This window comes from Aotus nancymaae, unplaced genomic scaffold (genome assembly GCF_030222135.1).
Source record: "Aotus nancymaae isolate 86718 unplaced genomic scaffold, 86718_ANA_hifiasm-v0.15.2.pri h1tg000020l, whole genome shotgun sequence".
Classification (NCBI taxonomy): domain Eukaryota; kingdom Metazoa; phylum Chordata; class Mammalia; order Primates; family Aotidae; genus Aotus; species Aotus nancymaae.
This window is the reverse complement of record NW_026988432.1, coordinates 19,361,802-19,378,535: the sequence shown is the minus strand read 5'-3', so window position 1 is coordinate 19,378,535 and position 16,734 is coordinate 19,361,802. Positions and strand designations below refer to the sequence as shown.

The 16,734-nt window shown below is 41.9% G+C and overlaps 1 protein-coding gene across 9 annotated transcripts in view; it reads left to right on the top strand.

The window, feature by feature from the left end:
* NEDD4L (NEDD4 like E3 ubiquitin protein ligase) overlaps nucleotides 1-16,734 on the top strand; it is a 354,125-nt gene that overhangs the window by 284,065 nt on the left and 53,326 nt on the right. For 7 of the 9 annotated variants that reach the window (XM_064379091.1, XM_021672041.2, XM_064379098.1 and 4 more), the window contains 6 exons: nucleotides 3,215-3,347; nucleotides 4,805-4,981; nucleotides 7,851-7,925; nucleotides 9,500-9,559; nucleotides 15,019-15,150; nucleotides 15,657-15,776. In XM_064379091.1, coding sequence (XP_064235161.1) covers nucleotides 3,215-3,347; nucleotides 4,805-4,981; nucleotides 7,851-7,925; nucleotides 9,500-9,559; nucleotides 15,019-15,150; nucleotides 15,657-15,776 — 697 coding nt within the window. The remainder of the gene's footprint in view (nucleotides 1-3,214; nucleotides 3,348-4,804; nucleotides 4,982-7,850; nucleotides 7,926-9,499; nucleotides 9,560-15,018; nucleotides 15,151-15,656; nucleotides 15,777-16,734) is intronic. The other 2 variants (XM_064379092.1, XM_064379096.1) reach the window with 2 other exon arrangements.

Genomic DNA, 16,734 nt, shown 5'->3' with positions numbered 1-16,734 from the left:
AGGGATGCAGTAAACCATTCCTGTTTTGTTCCCTCAGCAATTTGTGGTTTAATTGATAGCAAATAAACTCTGGTTAAAACTCATGGACTTTAAAAATGGTTTTGTAGCAGCTTGTTTTTAAATCAGTTTATATAGCAAGACCTAAACCTATTGATATACATTAAAGGGCAAAAACAAAGCCTTAAGGAAAAGGAATTTTATCCTTGAAATTATGAGCTGCCTAGCAGCCAAGACAAGGAGGAAATTATCAGTGAACTATGTAACTTTCAGTACATAATAAAAGCAAGTCTATTGGGTAGTATAATTTTCTTACCTACTCGAACTCTGAAATAAATTGGCTAATGATACATTTTAGACAACAAGTGGCACGATGTATCATGTTCTTAAAAACCATTATCTTTAGAAATTGCCAAGATACTCTGTATATGACTGTGGGTGGGAGCGTGGCCAAGTTTTCCGGTCTAGGTTTTGTTTAATTTAGAGAGAAATCTTGCTGAATCTGAAACAATGAATGGCCTGTCTTTCCTGAGTCCCCAAGTGGGTTCTTGTGAATATCAGCTGTTCTTGATCAGCTTTGGACTACCCAGCATGGGCATTAGCTCAGGACAGCAAAATGGTCTCAGGGCAGCAAAAATTTCAGAGCAGCTGGATAATGCTGAACTGTCTTTTGTTAAAAATTTTTCCCTTGTATATAGTTTGGTTGATACATAATTGGTTACTATTTCCTTTTGATTAATTACCATACCTATTAGAATTGTTGTAAGCTGTTGTAGCTAAAATGTAAAAATGAATTTGGACCCACCTTGGACTTGGTTACATGTAGTGACCAGAAGAATCTTACTAGCAATATACTAAGCAAAGCACCATTATCTACCTTTGTTCAGCAGCATGAGAAAGGGGTACCTGGAAAGGTAGCTTCTTATGTGACCTCTGCACAAAAGTGGCCAGGAGCAACTCACACAGGAAAAAATCCTGACAGCTAATACATATATGGAAAAATGTTCAAATTCATAAATAAGGATCCTGCAGGTTGGAGGCTGTATTTTGGGGACAAATGGAGATAACTGCTACTTTCTCTGCCTCACAGAGTTGTGAAACTAATGAGGGAATTCTTGAGAAAACACTTCATACATTTTTTAATATATACTATTTTTTGATGGTTCCAGAGGTAGATACACATGACCCCGTACTCATCAAGAGATATACATTAAACATGAACAACTTTTTAATGTGTTGATTAGACTTTAATAAAGTAGTTTAAAAGAGAAACCGTCTTGGGTGGCAGTGTCCCAGAAACTAAAACAAAAGGTATAACTTGCTGGCTCTTCACAAATCTAGAGCAACAGGGGAAAAATGCAGTTCTCTTTCTGTTGTTTGTTTAAGACAGAGTCTCACTCTGTTGCCCAGGCTGGAGTGTAGTTGGCACCATCTCGGCTCACTACAACCTCGAAGTGATTCTCCTGCCTCAACCTCCTGAGTAGCTGGAGTTACAGGCACCTACCACCATGCCCAGCTAATTTTTGTATTTTTGTAGAGGTGGGGTTTCACTGTATTGGTCAAACTGTCCTCAAACTCCTGACCTTAGGTGATCCGCCTGCCTCAGCCTCCCAAAGTACTGAGATTACAGGTGTGAGCCACTGAACCCAGCCGAAAAATGCAGTTCTTAATCCAGGTTCAGGTTCACGTGTAGTTTTGGGAGAAGGCAGAGGCATAGCTGCCCCATCAGAGAGGCAGCAATGCCAAAGGGAGGGGCTGAGCCAGGAAGGACACAGCAGAACTTGGTGGAACCTGAGGAGTGCCTCCTTCCAATGGGCATGACTTTCAGAAGGCAAGAGGAAAGTTAGTTAAGGAAAGTTTCCACCACAACCTCTGCTAGCAGGCTGTTTATTGAGATATGGCATAAGTTCATTTCAGAATATGTAAGAAAACTTTAAAAGTTGTGTTTTAGAGGGAGTCTATAATGAGTGTTCTTGATAAGTACTATATTTCAGTTAATCTGAAATAAAGATTTCAGCTTTTGAGATATTAACTTGTACAGTAATTTTCATTAACATGATATGCTGTCTTATTGAAGGATCTGTGAGAGTTTTCCCTGAAAAGCTTTTTGGCATTTAAACTTGTACAGTAAAAGCCTCTGACTAGTATTTCCCCCAAAGAATGATTGCCTTTAATTTACTGCAAAAAACAGTTGGTTTGTTTCTGTTTTTGTTTTTGTTTTTGTTTTGAGATGGAGTCTCACTCTTCTGCCCTGGCTGGAGTGCAGTGGTACAATTTCATCTCACTGCAACCTCCGCCTCCCGGGTTCAGTGATTCTCCTGCCTCAGCCTCCTGAGTAGCTGGAACTACAGACATATGTCACCACACCTGGCTAATTTTCATAGTTTTAGTAGAGTTGGGGTTTCGCCACGTTGGCCAGGCACGTCTTGAACTCCTGACCTCAAGTGATTCACCCGTCCTGGCCTCCCAAACTGTTGGGATTATAGGCGTGAGTCAGCATGCCCAGCCCAAAAAAGTTTTCAAAATTGAATCAAAACTTTTAGATCCTGAATCGAGAGCATCACATGACAAAAAATACGGTGTGATGTGATGGTGGTCTTCAGATCCCAGCTGACTTGACAGTTACTAGGATTTTTAAAGTAGGGTAAAGAGGAGAAATGCAGTGTCACAATTTTGCGATTCTGTCAAAATGAGCTGGAAAGCAGCTGAAAAGAATTCACGTTGGATCAGATGTACTTCCCTCTAGATGGCAGCTTTGAATTTGTACCTTTTGTAGTCTTTGGTCAAATTGCTGGTGACCAAAAGTAGCTGCCTTGTCATTGCTGGACTTCTAGAAGGATTGGGGCTGCCCAGCTGCTGTGTGAACTCGCCTGTCATCTCTCCTTCCAGAGGCCTGACTTGTCACTGTGGCAGATGGGTGGAGGACTTTGATTTCTGTTTTTTATTTAACACTAAGGTATATTTTGAAATATATGCCTGAAAGATACTCCAAATGGTGTAATGCATTTTAAAACTGCATTTATTTGATTGCAGTGAACCTTAACCTATACTTCAGCTGAGATATGGTGGGAGAATTCTCACATTGGATGACCAGCTAGTCAGTGTTTTATGCTGACACTTGAGTGGGCATCTGGCCCTCTGTGGGCACTGGACTGTCGTGAAAGGCCCCATCTCAACCACTTCTCTTCTTCTCCTTCCCCCTTTCCTGCGTGCTCAGGGACGTGTCCTCTGAGTCGGACAATAACATCAGACAGATCAACCAGGAGGCAGCGCACCGGCGCTTCCGCTCCCGCAGGCACATCAGCGAGGACTTGGAGCCCGAGCCCTCAGAGGGCGGGGATGTCCCTGAGGTACGATGTCCCCAGAATGCTGCAGAGCCCTACAGCTCCTTCTTTCCATGTTCTCCAGACTGACTTTATGTCATCATTTCTTCTCTGAGTAAATGTTGTTGAGAATGTAAAGATTATGGTGACACAGTGAATTAATTACCATCTGGATATTAATTAATTTGAAAGTGCCATAAAAGCCGTATTTGACAAGTACATATGGCTCTATTATTGATAGAAATGGGAATGACATTATTATTATTTTTTTCTTTCCAAGACAGAGTCTTGCTATGTCTCCTAGGCTGGTGTGCAGTGGTGTGATCTCGGCTCACTACAACCTCTGCCTCTCAGATTCAAGCAATTCTCCTGCCTCAGCCTCTCAAGTAGCTGGGATTATAGGCGCATGCCACCACACCCAGCTGATTTTTTTTTTTTTTTTTTTTGTATTTTTAGTAGAGACAAGGTTTCACCATATTGGCCAGGTTGGTCTTGAACTCCTGACTTCATGATCCACCTGCCTCAGCCCCTCAAAGTGCTGGGATTATAGGCATGAGCCAATGCTCCCAGCCAACATTATCTTTCAGTATGAAAATCTTAAGATATTTTCACTTTGTAATTTATTTTTCACCAGGGTCTAACCATGTTCATTAAATGACAACTTAGTTATCATAGTTGAGCTGTTGAATGAGCCCTATAACTTGTTTGGATATCACATGCACATTTTTACTGAGTCGCTTTGACACTTTGAAAGAAGTCTATTACCATGAAAATATAAATTTGGGTGAATAGAAATGTTTGCAATTTTCCCTTTAAGTAGTTATGATATATTACTTAAAACATTATGAATTAAACAACAAATTAGCCATAATCTTCCATGATGTCTTATCAGCTCCATTTACGTACTAAAAATCCATTCTTTTTAGACATTGTGTTAGGAAGATCATTCACAATGCGGTGATTAAACTTGCAAAAGCAATAGTAATGATTTCATAATAAATTCACTCTAAATTACTTTACACCATTGTTTAATTCCAGCGCATAGCTTCTATACTGCTCTCACGGTGACTCGTCAGCCGTTAAAAGTAAAAGAAAGTCCATGTCAAGAGAAAATGTCTGTGTGTGTGTGTTTTGGCCCATGCATAAAAGTAACACGTGCTGGAAATCAGTCACTATTCAGAGAGGTGGTGTTGTAAAGTGGTTACGAGCACAGCCTCTGTCTGGAACCAGGCCTCTTTAGTTCACATCATGGCCCTACCACTTGCTAGCTGTTACCTTGGGCAGGTTATTCTCTGTGCCTCAGTTTCCTTATCTGTTAATTGAGGGTATAGTCTTATCTTCCTCACGATTATTGTGAAGGTTGTGAGAGGCGCTTAGTAGGTATTATAGTTATCACCATGGCTATCATTGTTACATGCTTTTGTTGGGGAGCTAGGCAGATCCCCATTTCCTAGCATTTACCCCAGTGTCTCCTTCTCTGAAAGCCTTGGGAGACTATTTCAGAGGAAGTGAATATCGCCGGAGACTCTCTCAGTCTGGCTCTGCCCCCACCACCGGCCTCCCCGGGATCTCGGACCAGCCCTCAGGAGCTGTCAGAGGAACTGAGCAGAAGGCTTCAGATCACTCCAGACTCCAATGGGGAACAGTTCAGCTCTTTGATTGTAAGTATTGGTCTTGTTCGAAAGAAAAGCTGAGCAATGTTTCATTGTTTTTTGTTGCTTTAGGAGAATCTTTTATATAAATAGTGACCAGGGGTCTTCCAGCTCCCAGTTAACTCACATTTTCCAAAGTTCCTCCTTCCCTAGGAGAAGCAGGAGTATACTAAAATTAGCCTAAGCAGGTGAGAATCTTTCTTGATTTGGAAGGCAGCTTTGCTCACCCCATACCACTAACACTTTCTTGGTTTATAAAGAACTCAAAGAAATAAAACCTCATGATGTCTGTAAATATTAGCTTCAACCTTGTAGAATCCTTTCCCAGCCAAAAGGCTCATGACAATAGTACCTTAACAGAAAGGTAGGATGTCACAGTACCAATTAAAAGCCATCAGACCTAATCAGTTCTCTTAAGTCATATTCCGCAGGCTTTATAATTCTCATCTCACTGATAAGGGCATGAGGCTTAAGTGGCCCATCCAAGACAAGGTTTGAATGGGAGATAGAAGACATCTCCTAAGTCCCAGAGTATGAACCCTTGAGAAAGGTTGTAAAATTGTAACACTGTCATCAAGGTAGCATTTTAACTTGGGCTTCTCAACCATCAGAAACATACTTTCTAGAAGCTTCAGATGGACCCAGTGCCTGAGCCCAGTGGAATCAGTCACAAAGACTTCCATGTTTGACAGTACAGAATGGTGCAGAAATAACCCGTAGAAAATCGCTGCTTGTGCATAGAATTAAGAGCAAATGAAGTCTTAGTGTTTCTCAATAAGCTGAACTAAAAGATGTATGATAATAAATGATGGTAGTCACGCCACTGAAAACGGCATCCTAGAAAGAAATAGTCATTACGATGACCATAACGAACACAAATGATAGCACTGCATACAATGTAAAAGCAAATAAGTACTTGCAAAATTATTGCTTTATGGTTATGGTGTTTTTATTTTAAAAGACACTGTAGGCCTCTGTTACATGAGTTGCATTTATTATTCAGCTGATGTGATTTCACATTAAAATTCTGTGACTTTTTCAAAAAAAGATGTGTCACCGAGATGAAAATGTAGTACTAAATGAACAGGATAAAAGAGATTGCGTGTATATGGGTTATTTGAATTGGTAAAACTATTGTTACAGAAACAACATAAACAATGAAGCCCTGTATTTAAAACCTATGAAACCAAGGAATTACCACAGAAACCGTGGCAATAACACACCTTTAGTCAACCAAGTGAAAAACATTGTAATTTTCTTCAGCATTAATAATAAGTTAGTCATTCTAGTTCTTTGAATGGGAAGCTCCTGCATTTAATAACTCTAGATGCATGAAATATCCTTAAGACCCAAGTACAACATTGTATTATTTTCACATCATGTTAAACTGTTAAATAAGAGTTAAATAGGAGGCTCTTCTCCAGTTTTGCTTATCAGGATTACTCTGTATTCAAGATCAAGAACATGAACTTTGACTGGGCATGGTAGCTCACGCCTGTAATCCCAGCACTTTGAGAGGCTGAGGCAGGCGGATCACTTGAGTTCAGGAGTTCAAGACCAGCCTGGCCAAAATGGTGAAACCCCGTCTTTACTAAAAATACGAAACTTAGGCAGATGGTGGGATGCACCTGTAGTCCCAGCTACTCAGGAAGCTGAGGCTTGAGAATTGCTTGAACCCGGAAAGCAGAGGTTGCAGTGAGCCGAAATCGCACCACTGCACTCCAGCCTGGGTGATAGAGGGAGACTTTTATGAAAGACTCATTCCGTCACAGTAACCAATGTGGGAAGACATGAATTGTCCCCCATCCCTACCACAGAGTCTTCTTATACCATTTACTTATCACAGAATATTAAAAATGAGTAAATACTAGAAACTGATACCATGGATAAACTTGCTGATAAGGAGACTCTGGCTTCTGTGTGTGACCTGCTGCTAATCCTCATTCATGTCAGTTAGGCTTCTTTTAACCACATAGACTAAGTGAGAGGAACACTTAGACAAACAAGTGAGAGGAACACTTAGACACTACACACTAGATTTTTGTTTAGCTTGATCTCACTATTTTTAATCATTCCTATCTTTACTCCTTGAACTCCACTTACAAGCTAAAATTGACAGGGCATGGAGGTTCACACCTGAGGTCAGGAGTTCAAGACCAGCTTGACCAATATGGTAAAACTCTGTCTCTACTAAAAATACAAAAAATTAGCCAGATGTGGTGGTGGGTGCCTATAGTCCCAGCTACTCAGGAGGCTGAGACAGGAGAATCACTTGAACTCGGGAGGCAGAGGTTGCAGTGAGCCAAGATCATGCCACTGCACTCCAGCCTGGACAACAGAACAAGACTCTGTCTCAAAAAGAAAAAGAAGCTAAAATTATAAATACCTTATCTTTCAGAAGTAAGGCAAGATGATATCTGAGTTCCGCTGAATATAGGATGCGACTGACTCTTTGTAATAATCAATAAATGTTGAGTAGCCACATATCACTATTTCTTCCTCGTTTCACATCACATTAAAATGTACCCAGAGGGTGCATCTTAAAGCAGACTAGAAGACTGCTAGCTTCTTTCTATTTGTAAAGCGGCATTAGAGCGTTGCAGAGTCCTGTTGAGTCTCCTTTCCGAAAGGTTTTGTCTCCTCTTACTTTTGCCATTTATTCTAAGGACCAATCAGAATTCCAGTCTGCGTAACTGGAAATTAAAGTGGAAGATGACTTTTTAAAGGATGACTGTCCTTGCTCTGGAAAGATGTTTCATTTAATTACCTTCTAATATAGAACAGCGGTGAATAAGATTGAGTCATACATTTATTAAACCAATAGAAGTTGCTTAAGAATGTATTTCTTGATGCTTCCTATCTTTTTCTCTTCTTCTAGCAAAGAGAACCCTCCTCAAGGTTGAGGTCATGCAGTGTCACCGACGCGGTTGCAGAGCAGGCCCATCTACCACCGGTAACCCGTGCTAATTTCCAGTCATCAGTTGGTTCTTTTGGCTTTCATTTACAATCATCTGGGCTGCTGCAAAAAGAGTTTTTCCTGTGTACATGTATTTACCATATAAATGAGATGTTTTTAAATTTCCTGGCAAATTGCCCTAGGAAAGTAGCTTTCCAGTACAGAGAATTGTTATTGCCACCCAACTCTAAAATGCTGGAACCTTCATTCCTTTAGTTTGTCACCCAAATTGATACCCATTTTGATTTGCTCACTTATATTTCTTGGTGCGTTAGTAATTCCTTTTACTTTATCGAGTTACTATAGTTATGCTCCAGTGATCTGTACTTTGAAAACACATTCCCCTTAACCAGGAAGAACTCTTCTGGGTGACCATCCACATGTTCCTTTGCCTTCCTAATGATCTGAACTCTGAACTCTGCAAAGCCTCTGTACCTTCTCTTTAAAGGCAGCTATACTCACCAAGAATTCGCTATAATTCATTCCAACTCGTTCATCATTTTAATAGCTATCAGCAAATGTAGAAGTTCAGGGGATTTCATAACATCTGATGTATGTAAAAGTAAATACTCAAGTTGGAAGGCAGAGTAGAAGTGCCTTGAGAGATGTTTGATGTACACTTTAAAAATAAGAAATTTTACATAAATTTGTTTCTTCTTTTGGAGGTGACAATATGTGGTTTTAATGTGTTCAATTTGATGTTTCACCTTGACAGTTTTTGTCTGTTGTTAGAAAACCTTGATCATTTTTAAGACTACTAATGTATTATGTATGAATTTGAGGGGGGAAAGATACATTTAAGGTTTTTGAAATCACAGTGTCTTCCCTGTCATGTATGTTTTTTCTTGATTTCAAAGGATATTTTGGCCTAGGTTTTATTTTTTTTTTTTTTATGTTTGTGAAAAAATTAATGAGTATACTTGTCAAGAAAGCAGTCAAAATAATAGATTCAGTTGTGACTTATCACTGGAGAGACTTAATCATAAGCTTGATAAGAGCTGCTTTTCTGGGATGGTTCCAGTACAGGGCCCCAAAAACGAAACAATCAACTGTGATGGACTGTGGGGTCCTTCTCAACCTCATGATTCTGTGATTTTCCTTGACAAATGGCACTTTCTCTCCCTTTCATAATCAACATCAATTTTATTTCCCCAAGAGCTCACTTTCCTGAAAACTGGTGATTCCTCTCTTTCTTTGTACCCTGTGATGCTGTCAACTCACTGATCACCAGTGGCCTCTTAAATTTTGAGTGTTGGCGGATTTCAGAATCTGCCAGTGATTTGACAGTGGGGGACAAAACCAGAACAGCTTTTTATTTTTCTCCTCACTTTTTTGAGGTTGTCGTTGTTTACTCAGATCAAAGATGAGCCACCTCGGGTGGCGTGGGGGTCACACTTCCTTTGTGCTACTGGTCATCAGCGACTGCTCGGCTTTGTCTGGACAGGGTGGGTTTCAGGGATTCTGAGCTCATGTCACCTGCCTTACAGCAGTGCCACAGCGGTGGCCCCTGATTCAGCAAGCAGTGGGTCATCCCCTAAGTGCATTTCACTGATGTAAATTATCATTCACAGCCCAGTGCCCCAGCTAGGAGAGCACGTTCATCAACTGTCACGGGTGGTGAGGAACCAACGGTAATGATCCACTTTGCCAGACATCCATGGCAAGAGGCTGTGGGCAGTCTTAATATTCGTGTAGTGGTGATTGTACTCTCTTTTAAAACATAAGATTGGCTCCTTTGTGCCACAGAGTTGCACACATTTCTTATTTTAATCTTCTCATTCCTGGGATTGTTTAAAGGTTCTGGATAAAATAGAATGACTTTTAGTCCCACATAATTTTATTAGGAATACTAACAGGCTTTGGTTAAGTACACTTAACTTGACCATTTAGAAGATATTTTTGGCTTTAGTATCTGTACTCCTGATAAGCTTTTCCTTTTCATTAGGATGCTTGGTTAAAATAATTTGGTTGGAAGATAATCAGAGAAGCCTCGGGAATTGCATGAGATTGTGCGTGTGATCCCTGGGTGTGCCTGGGGCCGTTCTCTTTTCTGTATCTCCCCTACCACTTTTTTTTTTCTTTGAGATGGAGTTTTTGTCTTGTTGCCCAGGCTAGAGTGCGGTGACATGATCTTGACTCACTGCAACCTCCGCCTCCCGGGTTCAAGCGATTGTCCTGCCTCAGCCTCCCAAGTAGCTGGGATTACAGGCACCTGCCACCATGCCCAGCTAATTTTTTGTATTTTTAGTAGAGACAGGGTTTCACTGTGTTGGCCAGGCTGGTCTCAAACTTCTGACCTTGGGCGATCCACCCACCTTGCCCTCCCAAAGTGCTGGGATTACAGGCATGAGCCACCGTGCCTGGCCCCTACCACACTTTTAAAAGGAGGTTAGACTTTTCTTGTCTCCAGAATGCACCAGTGACCCTTTCTATGCCACCAGGGGCTCTCCTCACAGGAATGAACAAGTTTCTGTAATTCCAGGGTCGGGGAGGGTCATAATTAAGATATATAAGTGATCTAGAAAAATTGATGTTTCTCTAAGTCAACCATTCTTACTCATTATTTTGAATAATTTATGGTGTTCATGTTTGTGGGTGACTTAGATTTGACCATGTATTTTAATAGCCTGTTTTCCACTTGATCCCTAAAATTAGGCTAGCTTACAGTTTATGCTTCGAACTGCAATAGCTATTTTAAAGAATTTCCTTATTGTTCCACCTGTGGTGTATTTTGCTGTAACTGCTCATTACTTGTGGATAACTTTACTTATACAGTTGCTGATTTTCTAAAAGATGTTGATGACTTCCATTTAATGCTGAGCCTTGTACAGAGGAAAATCAAACTGGCAATAATCAGCCCAGGAGCAGTCAGCTCAGGTTAAAGTATTGACCAACGGCAATGGTTTACGTGAGTCACTGAGTCGTGTGCTGAGTGAGGCAGCCTCCAGTAGAACTCAAGACATTCTACATAAACTATTTCCCACTATGCACTTGCAATTTCTCTGAGAGTAGTGGAGCTTAAAGGGAGACAACATCATTTTGTGAAATAATTTTCATAGAATTCAGTGCTGATGAACGTCGTCTGTATATCACCTGTGTTTGCATTTCGTTGGCCTTGCAACCGGCGTATAGCTTTGGAGCTGTACTGGTACTGCATATAGTTGTAGTAGCTGATGCAGTAAGTGAAGGATGAGCGGAATCATTGCAGTACCAGGCTCCGTGGCAAGGGTCAGCTGGCAGGACAAGGTGAGCCCTCTGAATGAGATCCTGGGTGGCACTTTAGACTGCCCTTTTCTTGCCTTCTTGCCTGTGCTCTCCATCATCCCCATCACTGAGTTTCAGCCTGGGTTGGGTTTTTTCTTTCCACAGGCTTGGCAATATTCGTTCCTAAGTGTTCATCTACTCTGGCGCTTTACTTTCTCCCTACCTAGTTAGGTTTGAAAGGATCACATCCGTTTCTCTTCTTCTGTGTCCTGCATGTTTCTCTTCCACATCCTTTGTCATGAATGCCCTTGACGTTCTGTCTTGCAATTCTGTCTCATCACCCTATGTTTCCCTCTTTGGCATCCCCTCTGTTCCTCTGCACATCACTCACACTAAAGTGTATTGTGCTGGGCTGGAGCCACCCTGGGATTATGTCATCTCACTCCCTCTGTGCGCTCTCACAGACATATGGTGGGTACACATAGGTACACATTTGGGATGTCACGTATACATTACTCAGCACCTTGGTTTTTTTTAACTTATGGTCATTCTTCTGGGACATGTTAATAATTACATAATATTCAGTGACGTGGATGCACGACAATGTTTATAATTTCCCCACATTCAAGGACTCTCCGCTCCCCCTGCCATGCTCTTTTGACTCCGTACGCTGTGCTGACGTAACCATCCTGGTGTAGCTGTCTTTCTATGATAGTGCTTTCATCCTTGTGGTCTAATGAACAAGCCCTGATTCTCAGCCAAGAAACTACAGCCCTTTGATTTATGGCAAATAAGTGCACAGTGGTGTCACTTTCTGGTCGGCTCCTCCAGGGCCCTCCCCATGAGATAAAAGGAGAGGGATAGCACAGTCCTTTCAGTCTTTGTTGTATGTATTCTAAAAATACACGAGGCCACCAGTACAGGGTCAGTGCAAGTCTTGGCAAATCTGCGATGGTCAGCATCAAAGTGGTTATTTTTAAAAGCATATTGAAACTTCTGCAACTTACAATCATGTTCTTTATTTTAATGAAAAAAAAAAAAAAACAGAGCCAGTAGGAAGTTCTAGCTAATGGCTTTTTGGTATCACAAAGCAGTAATGTGATTCATTCTACGATGAAAAGCTGTGAAATGTTAAGCTAAGTCGCAGTTTCTAACTGGTTTCTTCATGACTTTTTTGTTGAGCTAGCGTGGAATGTGCTCACAAGCACAGAACAGCAGAAGGCTGGTTTTGGCCTCGTGGCGAGCCCTTCCATGGTCTGTGTGTAGAAGCTGAGTCCTGCCCCCTCAACTAGCCGTGTGGGGTAGGAGGCAGGGTTGTGAGTTACAAATGGAATCATCAGCACAGGTTGTTCTATGTGGTCATTTGGCAAGAACACTTCAAAGAAACATTTCCAAAGTGCCCTTGCACATAAATGTAACTAAATTACAGGTTGCCAATTTTCAAAAGAAGAGAGAATGGGCATTTTAATCAAATTTAGTGTTCTGTACTACACTCCTGAGTTTCCACAGACTGATGGTACTGTTCACTGTGGCTGTATAAAGGTAACCTGGATGGCCGGGCACAGTGGCCTGGAATCCCAGCACTTTGGGAGGCTGAGGCGGGTAGATCACCCGAGGTCAGCAGTTCGAGACCAGCCTGACCAACATGGTGAAACCTTGTCTCTACTAAAAATACAAAAATTAGCTGGATGTGGTGGCAGGCACCTATATTCCCAGCTACTCAGGAGGCTGAGGCAGGAGAATCACTTGAACCCAGGAGGCGGACATTGCAGTGAGCTGAGATTGTGCCACTGTACTCCAGCCTGGGCGACAGAGTGAGACTCCTTCTCAAAAAAAAAAAGAGAGTAACCTGGTTGCTAGAATTCACACAGCTTTAGGATTCAGTTCTGAGATGATCTATGGCACATCCGTGTGGTTTCAGTTTATCAGTTGCCTCCTAAGTGTCCTTTCCAGAGATTCAGTAACTGCAAAAATATCCTTAAGGTTTCTAGAGCTGAGTTTTCTGATGTTTGCCTCTCCCAAAAAATAACTCAACAGGGAGCAGGGGAACGTAACAGATTCCCTTTAGTATTTCACGGATAGTTTAAACAATAATAGGTCAAAACTTGATAGCACATACTTTGCCAGAAATATTAATTGACCACGAACTTAGGTTACAACTTAGCTCAGCGGAGGAATCCATTGAAGGGCCCAGATCCACGTAGCCCTTTGTGTTGGCGTCACCACTAGAGGAGGAGGGCTTCACTCAGGTTGCATGCTAATTCACAGATGTTTATTATTCATGAAATGATTAGGTCAGTGTTGATGTTTCTTCTGCTCCCGCTGAATCTCCACACCTGGATCCAGAATGATCTATGATCCGAGTCTTTCTGTCTTTATAAACTATCTTTTTGGAGCTTTAGGATTTTATCTCAGGAAATGTTAAGAAATGGTTGCTGCATTTTTAGCCGAAAGTTTTCTTACACGTAATCTAAAATCAGCTGCTTCGTGATCAATTGCACAGGTGATCCTTCTCTGAAATGTGCTTTTAAGCCTGTGAGGTTAGCATATTGCTTCTCTGTGGATAAGGTTTCCAAATTACCTGGCAGTGTCTTTGTTGGTGCATTCTCTAATTTGAGATCCTGGGGTCCACCAAGGAACTCCACATGACCATCTTCACCAAGACACATTGTTGGTAGTGCCGGGAAAAGGCGGCATAAGCACAGAAAGCAGTTGGGTTCAGAGGAAATTTGTATCCTCAGCCTAATGGCAAGAAAACGACACCTGCTAAAATACCTGGAGGAGCAGGAGAAGATCCTGGTTAGAGAAGGGAGTACCCTAAAGAGAAGCAGCTTCCTTTTGTAACCTCGTGTGAGAGGTTATTTATTCATCCCTAACGCATGTGCTCCTATACTTTTAGATTCTCCTAGGAGCCTTGGTGTAGCTGTGGTCAGCTTCTGGTTTCTGAGCTTTTTCCCACTTAGAGCTCGTTCTGAGGCACAGATCTTATATGCATTACCCATGCATCCAAGACCTCCTGGGACAGCCCTGATCGCCAGCATCTGTCCCAGTGCCTCCAGAAATTATCAGCACATCCTTGTTTTCCAGTATTTCTCCATCCAGACTGCATTTCTTAGACCACTTCTCAGGGATCTTCTTGTGATCAAACGTGGACTGTCTAAATACAGTCATACTACGCTGGACAGGTCTCAAAACCCAAAGACTGCCGAGCTTTGTTCACCTTCAAGGAAACGCACTCCTGTCAGTGGCCTTGGGTGCACAGAGCCTCGGCTGTGAGGCTGGGTGCCGGGAGAATTTCTGAGCACACGGATGTCCTGGTGGTCCTCCAGGTTATATCCTACCATGTGACCGTCAGCATCCTAGAGAAGGGGCTCTGTTGGGATTTTAAAATTTTGCCCCAAAAGCTACAGTGTAAGGGTTCTAAACTGATGGAGGAATGGAAGACTCAGCTGAAAGAGCCCCCCACAGGAGCTACAGCAAGGAAGAATCCAGAGCGTCCCTCTCATACACAGTGACACTGGACGATTGGAAATAACTTTACGCTCTACCTGGTTTGGCAATGGAATTTAGCAGCTAGAACAGATTATAATGTTTTTCCCTTTCCCTATCTATGACCACCTTAGCGACCCTTTGCATTTAAGACTATGGGGTCTTAGAACCAAGTTCTGTAAGAATTTAGACTCCACAACTGTGTGGGGTTCATTTGTAGATTTGAAGCTATTGGAAATCTATTGCTGTTTTCCAGACACTTGGAAGTGTTTTCTGTATAAATAGAACTAACTAACTTTGTCTAGAGAAAATAATTATCTGGGTGTGCGTTACTTTATTAAACTGATCAGAAAACAAATGCAAGGTATTAAATAATAATGATTTCTTGCACAAACAGCCATCAGTGGCCTATGTACATACCACGCCGGGTCTGCCTTCAGGCTGGGAAGAAAGAAAAGATGCTAAGGGGCGCACATACTATGTCAATCATAACAATCGAACCACAACTTGGACTCGACCTATCATGCAGGTACGAAGATCGTCCTCCAACTTAAAACCGCAGGCCGTAGAAGCCACAGTGTCCGTGACCCACCTCCTTTCCTGATATTTATGTGTTGCTCTCAAAGAACCATATTTGTCAAAGCTTTCTCACAAAGAAAATGTGTTCCTTTAAATATAATAATAGCCTAGGGAAGAAATTTGGTTTTTAAATCAGTTTATTGTTGAATACATTTTAAAAATGTGACGTGAAACATATTTTCAAAGCAAGAGCCTATTGCAATGCGTAGCTTCTTCCCCACCCCACCCCCTTAATCCGAGGCTAGTTTTTATGCTGGGCTAGTGATTCATTTTTATCTCCCTTGAATGTGTTTCCCCATCCTTTCCCCCATCATTATGTTTAATTATTTCCTCCACGCTTTAAATAGGCCAGACCTCTTATTATTGCTGGTTGCGTTGTTGTTTGGGTTCGCGCTCCTAATCACACACACAGGGAGAGACTCCTATGAAGCTAACTTGTTTTTGCCTCCAAAATAGCTTGCAGAAGATGGTGCGTCCGGATCAGCCACAAACAGTAACAACCATCTAATCGAGCCTCAGATCCGCCGGCCTCGTAGCCTCAGCTCGCCAACAGTAACTTTATCTGCCCCGCTGGAGGTGAGACGGCTACCTCATCTAAATGGACTCACTCTGTCCTGTGACTCCCCATTCTTTCTTCTCTCTTAACTCTGCCTTCAGTTTCGCAGCCACCTCCTCTCTCTGATCAGTCGTTGTGTTGGTGGTGAAGGGTGTTCTCGTGCGACCTTTCTGCCTGCTTCTCTGTCTCGCCCAGTTAACATTCCTGGACTCTCTCACCTGATTCTCATTCTCATTTGGCTGAGGCCATGGTGACTTGTGCTGGATGTGGGCAACTCTCTTTTCAGGACTTCCACCGTTCTTGTGTTTCGCTCCTTTTTTGCCTGTTACCGCATTAGAATCGCATACTCCCTCTTTCAAATACCAAGTGATGATATTGAGTTGTTCAACATAGCTGTTGCTTTGATCATTTTTTTTTTCTTTCAACTGTAGGGCCTTTCATTATGTGGGCATATGTGTTTCTGATGCACATTGGCATCTCTGCATCATGGCTGGGCATCCGCTTGTGCTCTCTGTCGTGTTTGTGTTTTGGTGCCATTCTTTGACATCACAAATGTCAGAGTTAGAGAAGCCAAAGAGCAAATGTCTGAGGTCCTAAGCTTTCCTGCGTCTTAGAGACAGCTGCGGGCTTCTCCATGCCCTGGGTCAAGATGCTGATAAGTGGGAATAGATGCTGTCTCTTCCACACTCTGATATAAATGTCATGGGTAACAACTGTGAGATTCCACATCGTTTTTATTGATGTAGGGTTTTCTTTTTTCTTCTTTTTTTTCCCCCTCTAAAACTTGCCAATCTATTCTTCATTAGACTGTGAGCTCATTAAGAGCAAGGGCACGTTTCTCTCCACTCTGTAAAATCTCCATCCATAACGCTTAGTACAGAATAGTATTTTTGGTTACTGAGTGGCTACCAAAGGATGGTGGTTATATGTACTTACTATTGTCATGTGTTTATCCAACAGAGAAAATGTAAAGTTAGA